The 21,288-nt window shown below is 36.3% G+C and overlaps 1 protein-coding gene across 1 annotated transcript in view; it reads right to left on the bottom strand.

Annotated features, from left to right (window-relative positions):
• The window catches only part of LOC114673157 (EF-hand calcium-binding domain-containing protein 13-like), a 115,895-nt gene that overhangs the window by 54,231 nt on the left and 40,376 nt on the right, over positions 1-21,288 (bottom strand). Inside the window, exons 11-12 of the mRNA XM_077971050.1 lie at positions 19,916-19,987; positions 6,330-6,401 (exon numbers count right to left, since the gene is read on the bottom strand). Coding sequence (XP_077827176.1) covers positions 6,330-6,401; positions 19,916-19,987 — 144 coding nt within the window. The remainder of the gene's footprint in view (positions 1-6,329; positions 6,402-19,915; positions 19,988-21,288) is intronic.

Raw genomic sequence — 21,288 nt, 5'->3', positions numbered from 1 at the left:
AGGCTGAGATGGATGAATTGACAGAAGTGGGCTTCAGAAGATGGGTAATAACAAACTTTGCTGAGATAAAGGAGTATGTTCTAACTCATTGCAAAGAAGCTAAGAACCATGATAAAACACTATAGGAGCTGTTAACCAGAATAACCAGTTGAGAGAGAAACATAAATGACCTGATCAAGCTGAAAAACATAACACAAGAACTTCACAATGCAAACACAAATATTAATAACCAAATAGACCAAGTGGAAGAAAGATAGCAGAGCTTGAAGACTATCTTGCTGAAATAGGGCGGGCAGACAAGATTAGAGAAAAAAGAAAGGAGTAAACAAAACCTCCAAGAACTATGGGATTATGTTAAAAGACTGAAGCTATGACTGATTGAAGTACCTGAAAGAGATGGGGAGAACAGAACAAACTTGGAAAACACACTTCAGGATTATATCCAGGAGAATATCCCCAACCTAGCAAGACAGGCCAATATTCAACTTTATGAAATCCAGAGAACCCCAGTAAGATACTCCATGAGAAGATCAACCCCAACACACATAATCATCAGATTCTCCAAGGTTGAAATGAAGGAAAAAATGTTAAGGGCAGTCACAGGGAAAGGCCAGGTCACCTATAAAGGGAAGCCCATCAAACTAACAGAAGACCTCTCATTGGAAACCCTGTAAGCCAGAAGAGATTGGGAGACAATATTCAACATTCTTTTTTTAATTATTATTATTATACTTTAAGTTCTAGGGTACATGTGCATAACGTGCAGGTTTGTTACATATGTATACTTGTGCCATGTTGGTGTGCTGCACCCATCAACTCGTCAGCACCCATCAACTCGTCATTTACATCAGGTATAACTCCCAATGCAATCCCTCCTCCTTCCCCCTCCCCATAATAGGCCCCGGTGTGTGATGTTCCCCTTCCCGAGTCCAAGTGATCTCATGGTTCAGTTCCCACCTATAAGTGAGAACATGCGGTGTTTGGTTTTCTGTTCTTGCGATAGTTTGCTGAGAATGATGGTTTCTGGCTGCATCCATGTCCCTACAAAGGACAAGAACTCATCCTTTTTTATGGCTGCATAGTATTCCATGGTGTATATGTGCCACATTTTTTTAATCCATTCTGTCACTAATGGACATTTGGGTTGATTCCAAGTCTTTGCTATTGTGAATAGTGCCGCAATAAACATACGTGTGCATGTGTCTTTATAGCAGCATGATTTATAATCCTTTGGGTATATACCTAGTAATGAGATGGCTGGGTCATGTGGTACTTCTAGTTCTAGATCCTTGAGGAATCGCCATACTGTTTTCCATAATGGTTGAACTAGTTTACAATCCCACCAACAGTGTAAAAGTGTTCCTATTTCTCCACATCCTCTCCAGCACCTGTTGTTTCCTGACTTTTTAATGATTGCCATTCTAACTGGTGTGAGATGGTATCTCACTGTGGTTTTGATGTGCATCTCTCTCACTGTGGTTTTGATGAGCATTTTTTCATGTGTCTGTTGGCTTCATGTCTTCTTTTGAGAAATGTCTGTTCATATCCCTTGCCCACTTTTTGATGGGGTTGTTTGTTTTTTTCTTGTAAATTTGTTTGAGTTCTTTGCAGATTCTGGATATTAGCCCTTTGTCAGATGAGTAGATTGCAAAAATTTTCTCCCATTCTGTAGGTTGCCTGTTCACTCTGATGGTAGCTTCTTTTGCTGTGCAGAAGCTCTTTAGTTTAATTAGATCCCATTTGTCAATTTTGGCTTTTGTTGCCATTGCTTTTGGTGTTTTAGACATGAAGTCCTTGCCCATGCCTATGTCCTGAATGGTATTACCTAGGTTTTCTTCTAGGGTTTTTATGGTTTTAGGTCTAACATTTAAGTCTCTAATCCATCTTGAATTAATTTTCGTATAAGGAGTAAGGAAAGGATCCAGTTTCAGTGTTCTACTTATGGCTAGCCAATTTTCCCAGCACCATTTATTAAATAGGGAATCTTTTCCCAATTTCTTGTTTTTCTCAGGTTTGTCAAAGATCAGATGGCTGTAGATGTGTGGTATTATTTCTGAGGACTCTGTTCTGTTCCATTGGTCTATATCTCTGTTTTGGTACCAGTACCATGCTGTTTTGGTTACTGTAGCCTTGTAGTATAGTTTGAAGTCAGGTAGCGTGATGCCTCCAGCTTTGTTCTTTTGACTTAGGATTGTATTGGCAATGCGGGGTCTTTTTTGGTTCCATATGAACTTTAAAGCAGTTTTTTTCCAATTCTGTGAAGAAACTCATTGGTAGTTTGATGGGGATGGCACTGAATCTATAAATTACCTTGTGCAGTATGGCTATTTTCATGATATTGATCCTTCCTATTCATGAGCATAGTATGTTCTTCCATTTGTTTGTGTCCTCTTTATTTCACTGAGCAGTGGTTTGTAGTTCTCCTTGAAGAGGTCCTTTACATCCCTTGTAAGTTGGATTCCTAGGTATTTTATTCTCTTTGAAGCAATTGTGAATGGAAGTTCATTCATGATTTGGCTCTCTGTCTGTTACTGGTGTATAAGAATGCTTGTGATTTTTGCACATTAATTTTGTATCCTGAGACTTTGCTGAAGTTGTTTATCAGCTTAAGGAGATTTTGGGCTGAGATGATGGAGTTTTCTAAATATACAATCATGTTATCTGCAAACACGGACAATTTGACTTCTTCTTTTAAAGAAAGGAATTTCCAGCATAGAATTTCACATCTGACTAAACTAAGCTTCATAAGTGAAGGAAAAATAAAATCTTTTTCAGACAAGCAAATGCTGAGAGAAGGCCTGCCTTGCAAAAGCCTCTGAAGCTCGCACTAAATATGGAAAGGAGAAAACCATTACCAGCCACTACAAAAACACACCAAAGTACACAGACGAATGACACTATGAAGCAATTACATAAACAAGTCTGCAAAATAACCAGCTAGTATCATGATGACAGAATCAAATTAACATTTAACAATATTAACCTGAAATATAAATGGACTAAATGACCCAATTAAAAGACACAGAATGGGAAGCTGGATAAAGAGTCAAGATCCATCAGTGTGCTGTATTCAAGAGCCCCATCTCACATGCAAAGACACAAATAGACTCAAAATAAAAGGATAGAGGAAAAATTACCAAGCAAATGGAAAACAGAAAAAAGAGTTGCAATCTAAGTTTCTGACAAAACAGACTTTAAACCAACAAAGATCAAAAAAGACAAAGAAGGGTAGTACATGATGGTAAAGGGTTCAATTCAACAAGAAGAGCTAACTATCCTAAATATATATGTACCAAATAAAGGAGCACCCAGATTCATAAAACAAGTTCTTAGAGACTTACAAAGAGACTTAGACTCCCACACAGTAACAGTGGGAGACTTTAACACCCCACTGTCAATATTAGATTGTTGGGACAGAAAATTAACAAAGATATTCAGGACTTGAATTCAGCTTTGGATCAAGTGGACCTGATAGACAGCTACAGAACTCTCCACACAAAACGACAGAATATACATTCTTCTCAGCACCTTACTCTAAAATTGGCACTGACTCTAAAATTGATCACGTAATTGTAAGTAAATCATTCCTCAGCAAATGTAAAAGAATTGAAATCATAATAAACAGTCTCTCAGACCACAGCACAATCAAATTAGAACTCAAGATTAAGAAACTCACTCAAAACCACACCACTACATGGAAATTGAACAACCTGCTCCTGAATGACTCCTGGGTAAATAATGAAATTAAGGCAGAAATCAAGAAGTTCTTTGAAACCAATAGGAAAAAAGAGACAATGTACCAGAATCTCTGGGATGCAGCTAATGCACTGTTAGGAGGGAAATTTATAGCACTAAATGCCCACATAAAAAAGCTAGAAAGATCTCAAATCGACACCCAAACATCACAATCAAAAGAACTAGAGAACCAAGAGCAAACAAACTCCAAAGTTAACAGAAGACAAGAAAAAACCAAGCTCAGAGTGGAACTGAAGGAGAAAGAGACGTGAAAAAACCCTTCAAAAAATCAGTGAATCCAGGAGCTGATGTTTTGAAAAAAATAATAAAATAAATAGATCTCTAGCTAGACTAATCAAGAAGAAAAGAGAGAAGAATAAAATAGGTACAATAAAAAATGATAAAGGGAATATCACCACTGACCCCACACAAATACAAACAACCATCAGGGAATACTATAAACACTCCTATGCAAATAAACTAGAAAATCTATAAGAAATGGATAAATTCCCAGGAATTTATCCACATACACCCTCCCAAGACCGAACCAGGAAGAAGTTGAATCCCTGAATAGATCAATAACAAATTCAAATCAAAACCACATTGAGATACCATCTCACACCAGTCAGAATGATGACTATTAAAATGTAAAGAAAAAACATGCTGGCAAGGTTGCAGAGAAATAGGAATGCTTTTACACTGATAGTGGGAATGTAAATTAGTTCAACCATTGTGGAAGATGATGTGGTGATTCCTCAAAGATCTAGAACTAGAAATACCATTTGACCCAGCAATGCCATTACTGGGTATGTACCCAAAGGAATATAAATAATTCTATTACAAAGATACATGCATACATATGTTCACCGCAGTGCTATTCACAATAGTGAAGACATGGAATCAACCCAGATGCCCATCAATGACACACTGGATAAAGAAGATGTGGTACATATACACCATGGAATACTATGCAGCCATAAAAAGGAACAAGATCATGTCGTTTGAAGGACATGGATGGAGCTGGAGACCATTATTGTCATCAAACCAACACAAGAACAGAAAACCACCACACATTCTCACTTTTAAGTGGTAGCTGAACAATGAGAACACATGGACACAGGGAGAACACCACTACAAACTGGCACCTGCCTATGGGTGAGGTGTGGGGGAGGGAGAACATTAGGAAAAATAGCTAATGCATGCTGGGCTTAACACCTAGGTGAGAAGTTGATAGGTGCAGCAAACTACCATGGCACAGGTTTACCTATGTAACAAACCTGCACATCCTGCACATGTACCATGGAAATTAAAATACAAATAATTTTTTTAAGACAGAATCTTGCTCTGTCACCCAGGCTGGAGTGCAGTGGTGCAATCTCAGCTCACTGCAACCTCCACCTCCTGGGTTCAAGCAATTATCCTTCCTCAGCCTCCCGAGTAGCTGGGATTACAGGCGCCCACCACCACACCAGGCTAATTTTTGTATTTTTAGTAGAGGCAGGGTTTCACCATGTTGGCCAGGCTGGTCTTGAACTTCTGACCTCAAATGACCCACCTACCTTGGCCTCCCAAAGTAAACTACAAAAGAAAAAAAAAAATTCACATATTCTCTATGCAACTATTAAAAAATGAAGAAACCTCTTTGTTCCCTGATCTAAATAAATATTCAAAATATATTGTTAATTAAAAAATATCAAAGACACAGACATATGTATACATTATACTTGTATTTGTATAAAATTAATATGGGAAAAAATGCATATTCATATTTACTTCAATGTTCATAAAAATATCCAAATGCGGCCAGGTGCAGTGGCTCACACCTGTAATCCCAGCAATTTGGGAGGCTGAGGCTGGTAGATTGTTTGAACCCCCAGGAGTTCAAGACCAGCCTGGGCAACATGGCAAAACCCCATCTCTTCAAAAAATAAAAAAATGTGCTGGGCATGGTGCTGCGCACTTATAGTTACAATTACTCAGGAGGCTGAGGCAGGAGGATCACTTGAGGGCAGGAGGTTGACACTGCAGTGAGCTATGATCGCACCACTGCACTCCAGCCTGGAAGACAGAGAAAGACCATTCCCTCCACCCACCCCCCAAAAAAAATCTCCAAATGCTCCTTACATAACAAATGTTTATGAACTAACTACAATGGTTAGTTATTGGGAGAATTAACTACAATGGTTAGTTGTTGGGAGAAAGAGGTAGGAATTGGATAGTTAGAGACCAGATCAGAGGGAGATTTTAACTGTAGATATTTACATACTTCCTAATTTATGATCTGTGTAAATGTATTATCAAATCAGATATTTGAAACTTATTAAAACGTTTTAAAGGCAGATATTTTTGACATCCTTTTTAGAAAATGTACTGTTTTCTTCAATTATGAACTAATAACTAATGTTAAAAACTAGACTTAAATGAACATAGGATTCTCACCTTCATGTGAACTCTTAAAATACCAAATGTGTACCACTCATCTGATCTTATAGCACATTAGTTACATTTTTATGGAAGTGGCCCGTCACTTTCAACAATTATGGTAAACATTTTCTATATTCTCAACGTGTATAAAACTTCCTAATTATTCTCACCTCTAAAATCTTGTAAACGCCTATTGCTTTTCAATGCTAAAATGGCACTCTTTAGGGAAGTGTCTCCCTTTTCTGTAAAGAGAAAAAAGAGAACAGAGATATATTAATAGATTCAAGAAACAAAAGACTTACTTAGTGAGCTAACTTGGTTCACTTATTATCCCCTTAAATAATCTTAATGATTTTCTACCCTGTATACTTTTGCCCAAAATGCTGTCTACTCTCTACCTATCCAAATCCTATTCATAACAAAACTAGCTCATAAGTAAAAGCCTTCCCTTGATCCTACATTTCTTTCTAACTATTGCTCTATCCCTTTCCTTTCCTTCACAACCTAATCTCTGGAGGAAAAAAATGTTTCCATTGATCATATCCTCACTCACAATCTCAAACTAGTGCTATTCTGGCTTCCACCTCCACAAAGATCATTCTCAGAAGTTCACCAGTTAACTATTTATTGCCTAATAATGAGCACTTTCAACTTTTAGTCTTTAACTCTTCAAACTCTTTCTTCCCTTTGTTTTGTTGCTACAGCTTTCTCTTGGTTTCCTTCCTATCATTCTGGTTATTTCTCCTTCTCCTTCTCCTTCTCCTTCTCCTTCTTCTCCTTCTCCTTCTCCTTCTCCTCCTCCTTCTCCTCCTTTTTTTTTTTTAGATGGAGTCTCGCTCTGTTGCCCAGGCTGGAGTGCACTGACGTGTTCTCAGCTCACTGCAACCTCCACCTCCAGAGTTCAAGCCATTCTCCCACCTCAGACTCCTGAGTAGCTGGGATTACAGGAGCACGCCACCATGCCCTGCTAATTTTTGTATTTTTGGTAGAGACGGGGTTTCACCTTGTTGGCCATGCTGGTCTCAAACTCATGACCTCAAATGATCCACTCACCTCGGCCTCCCAAAGTGCTGGGATTACAGACGTGAGCTACCATGCCCGGCCTCTTTCTTCTTACTGTCCTTTATAAACTACTGTTTCTCCATCATTGCTTAAATATCAGCATGCCTCATTTCTCTCTCCTTGGCTCTCTTCTCTGATAATGGTGATGTACAGATGGGGTTTTGGTGTGGATGTCCTTTCTGTTTGTTAGTTTTCCTTCTAACAGTCAGGATCCTCAGCTGCAGGTCTGTTGGAGTTTGCTCGAGGTCCACTCCAGACCCTGTTTGCCTGGGTATCAGCAGTGGAGGCTGCAGAAGATAGAATATTGCTGAACAGCAAATGTTGCTTCCTGATCGTTCCTCTGGAAGCTTCATCTCAGAGGGGTACCTGGCCGTGTAAGTTGTGAGGTGTCAGTCTGCCCCTAATGAGGGGTATCTCCCAGTTAGGCTACTTGGGGTTCAGGGACCCACTTGAGCAGGCAGTCTGTCCATTCTTAGATCTCAAACTCTGTGCTGGGAGAACCGCTATTCTCTTCAAAGCTCAGTTGGAAATGCAGAAATCACCCGTCTTCTGTGTCACTCATGCTGTGAGCTGGAGGCTGGAGCTGTTCCCATTCAGCCACCTTGGAACTGCCCCCTTGGCCCTCTTCTCAATATACTCTATAAACTTTTCCTAAACTCTCTTATAACTATGAACTGTATGTTGATGATTCCCAAGATTACACAATCTTCTAAATCCTTTGTTGTCATTTCAACAATATTCCCAGCATCTTCACCAGGTGTATATTCCATCTAAGGAAACCACTTTCTCTGCACATCAGTAAGAAGCAACTCCTTATCCTTTAAAATTTTATCATGAGATTGCAGCAATTCAGTCACATCTTCAGGATCCACTTCTAGGTCTAGTTTTCTTGCTGTTTCTACCACATATGCAGGTACTTACTCCAATGAATTCTTAAAGTTATCATGAAGGTTAGAGTCAACATCTTCCAAATTCCTGTTAATGTTGACATTTTGACTTCCTCCCATGAATCACAAATGTTCTTAATGGCTCTAGAATGAAGGGTCCCTTCTAGAAAGTTTTTATTTTACTTTGCCCAGATCCATCAGAGGAATCATTATCTATGGCAGCTATAGCCTTACCAAATGTATTTCTTAAATAACAAGACTTGAAAGTCAAAATTACTCCTTGTTTCATGGGCTGCAGAATGGATACTGTATTGGCAGGCATGAAAACAACATTCGTCTCCTTGTACATCTCCATCAAGAGCTCTTGGGTGACTAGATGCACTGTTAATGAGCAGCAATACTTTGAAAGGAATCCTTTTCCTAGCAGTAAGTCCCAACAGTGGACTTAAAATTTTCAGTAAATCATGCTGCAAACAATGTGCTGTCATCCAGGCTTTGTAATTCCATTTATAGAGCAGAAGCACAGTAGATTTCGCCTGTGCTAGTAGTATCTGAAGAGCCCTAGGATTTTCAGAATGGTTAATGAAGTTAATGAATAACTTGAACTTAAGTCACTAGATATTAGCCCCTAACAAGACAGTCAGCCTGCCTTTGAAGCTTTGACCCCTTCTCATCTCTATTTATGAAAGTCCTAGATGGCACCTTCTTTCAATAGAAGACTATTTCATCTCCATTGAAAATTTGTTGTTTAGTGGAGCCACCTTCATCAATTATCTCAGCTAGGTCTTGTAGATAACTTGCTGCAGCTTCTTTAGCAGCACTTGCTGCTTCAGCTTGCACTTTTATGTTATAGAGATGGCTTTTTTCCCTAAACCTCATGAACAAACCTCTGCTAGTTTCAAACTTTTAGTCTGCAGCTTCCTCACCTCTCTCAACTTTACCAAAGTTTTGGTTTCAAGAAATGTTGTGGCTGGTTTGATCTTCTAGCCAAACCACTAAAACTTTTTCAATATCAGCAATAAGACTGTTTCTCTGTCTTGTCATTTTTAGCTCTTTTAATTTACTTCATAAACTTTTTCTTTGCCTTCAAAAGTTGGCTAACTATTCAGCACAGGAGGTGTAATTTTCAGCCTAGCTCAGCTTTCAACATGCCTTCCTCACTAAGCTTAATCATTTCTTACTTAATCATTGCTCGCTTTTATATGTCAGTAATGTGCAACTCTTCCTTTCATGTGAACACTAAGAGGCCATTGAAGAGTTATTAATTGACTTGATTTCAATATTGCTGTGTCTCAAGGAATAGGGAGGCCAAAGGAGAGGGATAGAGAATAGGGAAATGGCTGGTCAGTGTAACAGTCAGAATACACACTTTATCAACTAAGTTTGCCATCTTATATGGGTGCAGCTCATGGTACCCCCCAAAATTACAACAGTAATATCAAATATCATTGACCACAAGTCATCATAATAGATATATAAATAATTAAAATTTGTGAGAACTACCAAAACGTGACACAGAAACATGAAGTGATCACATACTGTTGGAAAAATGGTGCCAATAGACTTGGCTGAAAAAGGGTTGCTATAAACCTTCAATTTGTAAAAACACAATATCTGCAAAGTACAATAAAGCAAAGTGCAATAAAATGAGGTATGCCTGTATTTCAAAACTCAACTCCAACATAATTTTCTCCAGGAAGCCTCTTCTTATTACCTTATCCAACTCTGGGTGGGTTAGGTTCATGCATATTGTATATGTTTCCGTAACACTCTATGTTTACCTCTATCATAGTATTTAACTATTGGTATCCTCATTGTTTCTATCTCAGTAGTCTGTAAACTCTTGAGAAATTCTCTACATATTTAATTCCTAGCAAGCAATAAGTGCTAAATAAACTTTGAATGAATGAAACAGCTCTTCTCTAAACTCTTATTCAACTCAGTATCATCACTATTTCTCTGGCAAGTATTCAAGAACTTCCACATAACACTGCACAATTCGCTAAACTTTCATCTCCTATATGTTACACACCTTTTTGTTGTATTTTTATTCATATTTTATATATATACTTTGTCTCACTAACTAGACTGAAAGTTTTCTAAGTGTGAATATTTTATATTTCTTTGAATCCATTATGTATTATATAATTCCTGACAAATAACAGGCACTCATGATCAGGTCTGTCACATATAACTATGTAGGCTGGGTTATACAACACTAAGGGGTACTGTTCACGCAGAGATAATGTGCTTCTGAAGTTATGCCCTGCAGTGACCCCAGTCAATAAACTGGTTAAGCAATGCCAAATCCATTTAATAATGTAAAAAAGAAAATACGTTTCAGGAGTGATTTTAAATTAATTTTTAAAAGTGCACACAATAACTGCCAAAATTTGAAAATTATACATTCTTTTCTCTGAAATCGCTGAAGATTTACACTCAACTTCATGTCATAACTATCTCAGGTACAGGGAGGGAATGTCCTTATTTAGTCTTTTCCTGTCTAATAGCCGTTTCACACTAGCACAACCTCAGAGAATTACAATAGTCCCCACTTATCTGCAGTTTTACTTTCCTCTGTTTCAGTTACCCACAGTCAAGCACAGTCTGAAATATTAAATGGAAAATTTAAGAAATAAACAATTTATAATTTTTAAATTGCACACTTTTCTGAGCAGTATGATAAAATCCCACACCATTCCACCATACCAATCTCTCCAGCCCTGGACCTGAATCATCCCTTTGTCTAATGTAGCCACATTGTATACACTACCTGCCCGTTAGTCGCTTAGTAGTCATCCTGGTTATCAGATCAACTGTTGCAGTACTGAAGTGCTTGCATTCAAGTAACCCTTATTTTACTTAATAATGGCTCCAAAGTGCAAGAGTAGTGACGCTAGTATATTGTTATATTGTTCTCCTTTATTGTTAATCTCTTACTGTGCTTAATCTATAAATTAAACTTTATCATGGGTATGTACATATAGGAAAAAATATGGTATATAGAGGGTTTGGTGCTATCCATGGTCTCAGGCATCCAGTGGACGTCTTAAAGCATATCCCATGTAGATAAAGGAGGACTACTGTACCTACTGCACTGCACCTTTTCTGATTTCTATAGTAAGTGCTGAAAACAAACATACCCTGATGGAATCAACACAGGATACTTGATGGGACTATAAAGTAAGGGCTTTAAAAAAATCTTATTAACCTTATTCAAATATTTTCTATCAAGATAAATTACAGAATGTCTTTTCCATTAAAAGAATAAAGAAAAACAATTTTAAGGAGTAATGAATGGAAAATAAGAAACGGGAATTTAAAAACTACTGTCACTTTATTAGAAAAATAAACTTATAGTGATTATATATACCATCAGCGTCAAGTGTTTTCACTAACATCTGATGTTCTTCAGGCTTTAAAGAAATATTGAGGTCCTCAAAAGCATTTTTCAAGTCACTAACTTGAACTCTGTCACAGTTCATCAAGCTGACAGTACTGAGGGCAGTGTCTATATCTGAAAGCAAACGGAGATTCTGTAAGTTACTTAACACTCTTTGGAAATAATATTTTTACTTTCTAAACTTCTGAACAACAATGTACCTAAAATTTTAGACTACTGTCCAAACATATCTCTCAAATAATATTATCTCTATGATTCCCAAATTAATAAATACTAGCCCCAAATTCCTTTATTCCAAGCATTTCGCTGAAATGATCAGTTACTTTTGTCTTAATATCAAAAACTTTAGTTGACTGAGTTTTTAAAAATTTAACTAAATAAAATTATCATTTTTTAAAAAATAAAAATACCACCATTATTGTATCGCTGAGGGATATGTTTAATGTTATATCAGTGAGAGGGACTTTAGGGCTCATCTCTGCCTGTATGGAACTGCCCAAATTTCAGGGGGTAAAAATCTTAGTCCTAAATTTTCTTCTACTTACATACTTTGATGTCCCATTCATTTTTTTGCTTCTTCCTCACAACTTTTACTCTCCTATTAAAAGTCCTCCCAAAAGTGTGGGTGTATTAAGGTTTTAGGAATATATTGTGCCTAAATCTTTACCCTAAATGTTAAAACCTAGTATTTATTTTTTAAACTAAAAGATAGCTATTTACAAGAGTCAAATGCCATAAAATATATAGAAAAAGTGTGATCTAAGGAGTTTCAAGGTTACAGGAAATAGATGTAAGAGTTCTTCTGTGAAGACAATAGAAATGTTAGAAGTTTTTTCAAGCTCAAGCACTCTGGATTCCTCCTTGTTCTTATCTAAGACACTATGAGCTTTCTCCTCTTTTTTAGGAATATAGCCATGCTTCAAGTACTTTAAAAAGGAGTTATACACAAACTTACTCCCAAATAACTCCTGGATGAACAGTGAAATTAAGGCAGAAATCAAAAACTTCTTGGAAAATAACAAAAACGGGGACACAACTTATCAAAATCTCTGGGATGCAGCCAAAGCAGTGTTAAAAGGAAAGTTTATAGCTCTAAATACCTTCATCAAGAAGTTAGAAAGATCTCAAATTAATCACCCAACTTTGCACCTAAAGGAACTAGAAAAATAATCCTAAAGCTAGCAGAAAAAAACAAAATAACTCAAATTAGAGAACTTAATGAAATAGAGATGTAAAAATCCATACAAAACATCGATGAAACCAAGAGTTGGTTCTTCAAAAAAAATAAGATTGATAGACTGTTAGCTAGATTAACAAAGAAAAAGAGAAGATCCAAATGAGCACAATCAGAAGCGATAAAGGTGATATTACAACTGATCCCACAGAAATACAAAAGATCCTCAGAGACTACTGTGAACAATTCTATGCCCACAAAAGGAAAACTTAGAAGAAATGGATAGATTCCTGGAAGAACACAATCTCCCAAGATGGAATTAGAAAGAGATTAGAAACCTGAATAGATTAATATCAACTTTTGAAATTGAATCAGTAATAAAGAACCTACCAACAACAACAACAAAAAAGCTCTGGACCAGATGGATTCATAGACAAATTCTACCAGACATATAAAGAAGAACTGATACCAATCCTACTAAAACTATTCCAAAAAATGGAGGAGGAGGACCCTACTGAAACTATTCCAAAAAAAATGGAGGAGGATTCCTCCCTAACTCATTCTATGAAGGCAGCATTAGACTGATCCCCAAATCTGGCAGAAACACAATGAAAAAAGAAAATTTCAGGACAATATTCCTGATGAACACAGAAACAAAATTCCTTAATAAAATATCAGTAAACCAAATCTAGCAGTATATCAAAAAGTTAATACACCATGATCAAGTAGGTTTTATTCTTGGGATACAAGGTGGTTCACAATCAAAAATTGTGATTCACCACATAAACAGAAATAAAAGCCAAAAGCCATATGATCAACTCAATATATATAGAAAAAGCTTTTGATAAAATCCTACATCCCTTTATGATAAAAAGAAAGGAAAACCCTAAGCAGACTAGGCATCCAAGGAATATATCTTAAAATAATAAGAACTGTCTATGACAACCCTCAGCCAAGATCATATTGAATGTACAAAAGCTCAGACCATTCTCCTTGTAAACTGGAACAAGGCAGAGATGTCCACTCTCATTGCTCCTATTCAACAAAGTACTGGAAGTCCTAGACAGAGCAATTAGGCAAGAGAAAGAAATAAAAGTCATCCAAATAAGAAATGAAGAAGTCAAACTATCTCTCTGCTGACAATATGCTTCTATCTCTAGAATATCCACACTCCCAAAAGGATCCTAGAACTGATAAATGACTTTACTAAAGTTTCAGAATACAAAATCAATGTACAAACATCAGTAGCATTTCTATGAACCAACAATATCCATACTGAGATTAAAATCAAGAACACAATTCCACTTACAACCGCCAGAAAGAAAGTAAAATACTAGGAAATACAGCTAACCAAGGAGGTGAAAGATCTCCACAAGAGAACTATGAAACACTGCTAAGAGAGTACACAAACATATGGAAAAACATTCCATGCTTACGGATTGGAAGAATCAATAGTGTAAAAATGGCCATACTGCTCAAAGAAATTTACAGATTCAGCATTATTCCTATCAAACTACCAATATTGTTCTTCATAGAACTAGAAATAAACTATGCTAAAATTCATATCGAACCAAGAAAGAGCCCAAATAGCCAAAGCAATACTAAGCAAGAAGGACAAAGCTGGAGGCATCACATTGACTGACTTCAAACTATACTACAAAGCCACAGTAACCAAGACATCTTGGTACCAGTAATAGATAGATACATAGACCATTGGAACAGAACAGAAAACTCAGAAATAAAGTTGCATGCCTATAACCGTCTGGTATTCAACAAGGCCAACAAAAACAAGCAATGGGAAAAGGACTCCCTGTTCAATAAATGGTGCTGGGATAATAGCAAGCCATATGCAGAAGATTGAATCTGGACTCCTACCTTTAACAATATACAAAAAATAAAACAGATCAAAGATTTAAATGTAAGACCTCATACTATAAAAACCCTGGAAGATAACCTAGGTAACACCATTCTGGACATAGGCCTTGGCAAAGAATTTTTGGCTGAGACTTCAAAAGCAATTGCAACAAAAACAAAAATAGACAAGTGGGACCTAATGAAACTAAAGACCTGCTGAACAGCAAAGGAAACTATTGAGAGCAAACAGATAACCCACAGAATGGAAGAAAATCGTCACAAATTATGCATCCAACAAAGGCCTAATATTCCAAATCTATAAGGAACTGAAACCAACAAGAAAAAAAAAAGGCTCATTAAAAAATAGGCAAAGAATATGAACAGACACTTCTCAAAAGGAGACATACAAGTGGTCAACAAACATATGAAAAACTGCTCAGCATCACTTATCATCAGATAAATGCAAATCAAAACCACAATGAGATACCATCTCACACCAGTCAGAATGGCTATTATAAAAAGTCAAAAAAACAACAGATGCTAGCGAGGCTGCAGAGAAAAGGAAATGTTTATACAACTTTGGTGGGAATGTAAATTAGTCCAGCAACTGTGGAACGCAGTCTGAAGATTTCTCAAAGAACTTAAAGCACAGTGGCTCAAGCCTGTTACAATGCCACCACTCTGGGAGGCCGAGGCAGGTGGATTACCTGAGGTCAGGAGTTTGAAACCAGCCTGGCCAACATGGTGAAACCCTGTCTCTACTCAAAACACAAAAATTAGCCGGGCGTGGTGGTGCACGCCTGTAATCCCAGCTACTCAGGAGGCTGAGGCAGGAGAATCGCTTGAACCTGGGAGGCAGAGGTTGCAGTGAGCTGAGATCATGGCATTGCACTCCAGCCTGGGTGACAAGAGGGGGACTCCATCTCAAAAACAAACAAAGAAACAAAATTCCCCCAAAAACAGAGCTACCATTCGACCCAGCAATCCCATTACTGGGTATATACCCAAAGAAAAAAAAGTCTACCAAAAGACACATGCACTCCTATAGTCATCACTGACCTATTCACAATAGCAAAGACATGGAATCAACCTGGGTGCCCATCCATGCTGAAGTGATTAAGAAAACATGGTACATATATACCATAGGACACTATGCAGCCATAAAAAAGAATGAAATCATATCCTTTACAGCAACATGGATGGAACTGGAGGCCATAATCCTAAGCAAATTGACACAGGAATAGAAAACCAAATACCACACATTCTCACATATAAGTGAGACCTAAACATTAAGCACACATGGATATAAATATGGGAACAACAGACATTGCAGACTACTAGGCGGTGGGGGTAGATGGGTTAAAAACTACCTATCTGGTACTCTGTTCACTACATGGGTGACAGGATCCATACCTCAAACCTCCGCATCACACAATATTCCCATGTAACAAACCTGCAAATGTACTGCCTATATCTAAAATAAATGCTGAAATTTAAAAACAAATAAATATTAGTTATACAAATCATCATACACTCAAGATTACTGTTCATAACATAAATCTCTAGTTTATAAAACTTTTTTAAATTTAAAAGAGGCAGAGTATAAGTGCACAAAAAGTTACAGAATTAACTTATTAGGTAAGTTAATTTTTTCCAACAAGCCAGATAGTTCTCTCCATCTCCACATGTAATTCTTCAGTAAACCTAAGCCCTTTTAGAATGTTTTAGACTGATGCCACAAATTAAGTTTAAGACTACTCTAGTCCTCCCAGTCATCCCAAAGAGTCCTGACACACCAGGTCACTTTCTCATTCCTAACTGAAATAAAGAGAGAAAAGGAAAGGAAAAGTCCTTCAACAACAGACTTCTTTGGGTAGTAAATCTACTTCTACTTTTATAAACTGGTATCTTGGCCTCTGTATATTTTTCCCTCGCAGCTAATCACCCTCTCTCTGCCTTCCTGGTTCTATTACTTAGTCGTATCTTCTATATTGTTATATACATTGATATCTTTATCTACTATATATACCATTATCTTCTATATAATTTTATCTCTTATATTGCTATATACCCTTTATTCACACATCTCTGCCCTTTACTCATAGGAAATGCCTTTAAATATATATCATATCTAATCTTTATTATTTGGCCAATCTTCTGTTGGGTCGCTCATAACATTCCACATTTGCATCAAAACTATATAAAATGGTCCTTATGTTGATCAAAAAGGATTACAACTGAAATGTATGTGGAGATAATTATTCTTTGTTAACAAGAACAACAACTCTTTGTTAGCAACATTTGTTCATCTTTTAGAATAGCAAAGGTTAATAATGGTTTAAAATGAATTAAACTGCTTTCATTTATAGTTATACTGTTGTCTTAAAACTATCAGTGAATTTAAGGATTATAACTACCTAATAAAACTAGAATATTTTCCCTAAAAACATATGCACAGTTAAATTATGATATTAATTCAAAAGGCAGTGTACAATACAGAAAGAAAAAGGTAAAATTTAAAAGCACAACATTTACCTACCATGACTGCTTCTAAATTGTTGCAGTGAAGTATTACTAAAAATTTCTGAAGACTACATATATACTTTCTAAAGTGGAACACTGGATTACTTGTGAAACTCAAACAACTATATTCCAAAATGTCTATTAAAAATAATACATTTGTGCTTTATAAAAACAAATATAGTTAAGTTTGACTATTTTATTAATGTCAGAATATAACAATGAACTGAAAAATACTTTCCAGCTCAAACCAAAATTAATTTGATGACTCATATCTCTAGGATAAGGTTGGTTTAATGTAATGAATTTTTATGACCTATACAACCCTTTTAAATAATTTGTGCCAATCTCTACAACCAAAGTCTTTAAAAGAAAACAAACATGGTAGAATTTTTTAACTTTTCATTTATGAATAATAAATTATACCCTGCTACTTCTAAGTAATGAATAAATTTAACAGGATCAATGCAAAGAACTAAGCTGTCAAGTTTTTTAAAAATCCTAATTCATGAGCCTACTGATTTTTCCAATAAACCCTAGCAGGCTTGCAGAAATTTACAAATTGAATATAAAATTTATATGACACTGTAAAAGACCTAAATAGCCAAAACAACTTTTTTTTTTTGAGGCAGAGTCTCGCTTTGTCGCCAGGCTGGGGTGGCACCATCTTGGCTTACTGCAACCTCTGACACCCTGGTTCAAGCAATTCTGCCTCAGCCTCCCAAGTAACTGGAATTACAGGCATGTGCCACCACGTCCAGCTAATTTTTGTACTTGTAGTAGAGACAGGGTTTCACCATGTCGGCCAGGATGGTCTCCATCTCCTGACCTCGTGATCCGCCTGCCTCAGCCTCCCAAAGTGCTGGGATTATAGGCGTGAACCACCATGCCCAGCCCCAAAACAACATTTAAAAGGTAGAACAAAGTTGAAGGGCTGACATTATCTGATTGATTTCAATGTTTGTTATGAAACTACAATAATCAAGACAGTATAATATTAGTGTAAAGATAGACAAAAAAAATGGAACAGAATAGAGAACCCATAAATACACATTTATGAAACATTCTACATATATAAACATTCCACTTATATATAATATTCTATACACGTAATATTCTGTAAAAGTACAAAGGCAATTCAGAGGAGAAAGTATAGTGTTCTCAACAATAGAACAATTACATAACCACATGTTAAAAAAACTCCATACTTTACTCCACATACAAAAATTAACTTGAATTATACATCAAAAATGTAAAACCAAAAACTATAAAACTTTTACAATAAAACATATGATTTTTAAAAACTTGCAAACTTGGGTAAGAACAAGATATCTTACACATGACACCAAAAGCATGGTCCATAAAAGAAAAAAATTGGTTAACTAGACTTCATCAAAATTAAAATTAACCCTCTTTTAAAGGCACTTAAGAAAATGAAGAGACGGCTGGGCGTGGTGGCTCAAGCCTGTAATCCCAGCACTTTGGGAGGCCGAGACGGGCGGATCACGAGGTCAGGAGATCAAGACCAGCTTGGCTAACACGGTGAAACCCCGTCTGTACTAAAAAATACAAAAAACTAGCCGGGCCAGGTGGCGGGCGCCTGTAGTCCCAGCTACTCGGAAGGCTGAGGCAGGAGAATGGCGTGAACCGGGAGGCAGAGCTTGCAGTGAGCCGAGATCCGGCCACTGCACTCCAGCCTGGGTGACAGAACAAGACTCCGTTTCAAAAAAAAAAAAAAAAAAAGAAAAGAAAAGAAAATGAAGAGACAAAAGATTAGAAGAAAATATTTGCTAAGCGTGTATCTGGTAAAAGACTTGTATCCAGAATACATGAAGAAATATGAAAACAGGCAACAGAGACCGACCCCATCTCTAAAAAAATATATGTGTGTATATATATTTATAAGTATATATGTATATATATATATATGAAAACAAACAAGCCAACTTAAAAAGATGAGCAAAGTTATAACAGACACCTCACCAAAGAATATACACATGACAAATAAGTATATGAGAAAATGCTCAACATCATTAGTCATTGAGAAAATGCAAAGTAGAACCACAATGAGATACTACTATATACTTCATAGAATGGTTAAAATTTGAAAGACTGAATATACCAAGTATTGGCAAGAGTTTGGAGGAACTGAAACTCTCATACACTGCTCTTGGGAATGCAAAATGGTAAAACCAGTTTAGAAAACAGCTCGGCATACTCTTAAAAAGTAAAACATGCATCTACCAAATTCAGTTAGTATATCCCTTGGTAATTGCCCAAAGAAATGAAAGCTTATGTTCATAACAACAATTTGTACGTGAATGTTTACAGAAGCTGTGTTTGTCATAGGTAAAACCTGGAAACAACCTAATTTACCTATATCAGCAGGAAAATAAACTGTGGCATATCTATAAAGTGGAATACTATTCTGCAATAAAAATAATGAACTACTGATGCACACTATACCATGGATACATTTCAAAATAATTATGCTGAGTGAAAGAAGCCAGCAAAAAAGAGCACATTCATTTACAAAACAATATTGGAAATGCAAAAACAAATTTCTAGTGAAAGAAAGCATATCAGTGGTTGCCTGGGAATGTGGGAAAGGTGGAGAATGGCAAGAGAGATTATAAAGGGTATGAGAAAGTTTTAGGGGTAAGGGATATGTTTATTATCTTGATTGTGATGATGGTTGCATAGGTGTGTGCATATGTCTACACTTAATCAAAATATGTCCTTTTAAATATAAAATTATACAGTTTTACATCAATTATATATCATAAAGCTGTTTTAAAAATAACAAGAGGCAATGAAAACTATCTAAATATCTAAATAAAATATTGATTTACCCACCTTCAAATACAGAAGTTGGCTTACTTGTGTTCAAATTCTCCAAAATTTTCTTGAGACTTACATTATTATTTTCTAAAAAGTAAGGTACAAGGGTTATGAAATGGCAAAGTGTCAATCCTAATAACCATTAAATAACCATGACAAAGGGTAGGGATGGGAAATTTTTGTAATTTCTAGAAATTAGCAGGATAAAAGTCAATTAATTTAAAATAGTTTTACCCACAATCAATTTTATCAAAACAAGAAATTCTAACTAAAGGAATTTACTTGGCTTAAATAATTAAATTTTGATGCATATATTTTATAGATTTGATGCTAAATGGAGGATGGCTCTTAAAAATATTTCCAGTAGAAAAACCTATGAATTTTAATTAGCTCTCCATGTGCCTATGTTTTCATTATATTTCTAAGACCCAGTTTACCTCTCACATGTAAGAATGGCTTTTATCAAAAGGACAAAATTTAACAAGTGTAGGCAAGGAAGTGGTGAAAAGGGAACTCTTGTACAGTTATGCTGGGAATGCAAATTAGTACCACCATTATGAAAAACAGTATGGAAGTTCCTTAAAAAATTAAAAATAGAACTCCCATGTGATCCAGAAATTTCACTTCCAAGTATATATCCAAAGGAAGTGAAATCAGCATGTCAAAGAGATATCTGCACTGCCATGTTCATTGCAGCTCACTACTCACAATAGCCAAGACAAAGAATCAACTTAAGTGCCCATTCATCAACAGATGAATAGATTTTTAAAAATATGACATCTATCTATATGTTATAAATATATATGCACAATAGAATACTATTCAGCCTTTTAAAAATGAAGGAAATCCTGTCATTTGCAACAACATAGATGAACCTGGAGGACATTATGCTGGGTGAAACAAAGCAGGCACAGAAAGACAAATACTGCATGATCTCACTTATATGTGGAATCTAAAAAAGTTGAAGTAATGGGAGCAGAGAAGACAATGGTGATTACCAGGGACTGCAGAATTTGAGGGGAGATATTGGTTAAGAGAAACAAAATTTCAGTTAGATAAGAGGAGTAAGTTCTGGAGACCTATTTTAGTGCAAGGTGACTATGGTTCATAATGTATTGTATACTTGAAAACAGATAAAAGACTACATTTCAAATGCTATCACAAAAAATTATAAGGATTTAAGGTGATAGATACGTTAATTAGCTTGATTTAATCATCCACAGTGTACACAGATTTCAAAACATTACATTGTATACCATAAATATGTATTTTTCACTTGCCAATTAAAAACTAAACACTTTTGGACTGAGCGTGGTGACTCACACCTGCAATCCCATCACTTTGGGAGACTAAGGTGGGTGGATAGCTTAAGTTCAGACCAGCCTGGG

Source organism: Macaca mulatta, chromosome 16 (assembly GCF_049350105.2).
Source record: "Macaca mulatta isolate MMU2019108-1 chromosome 16, T2T-MMU8v2.0, whole genome shotgun sequence".
In the NCBI taxonomy this organism is placed as follows: Eukaryota; Metazoa; Chordata; class Mammalia; order Primates; family Cercopithecidae; genus Macaca; species Macaca mulatta.
This window is presented reverse-complemented; position numbering and strand designations above follow the sequence as displayed.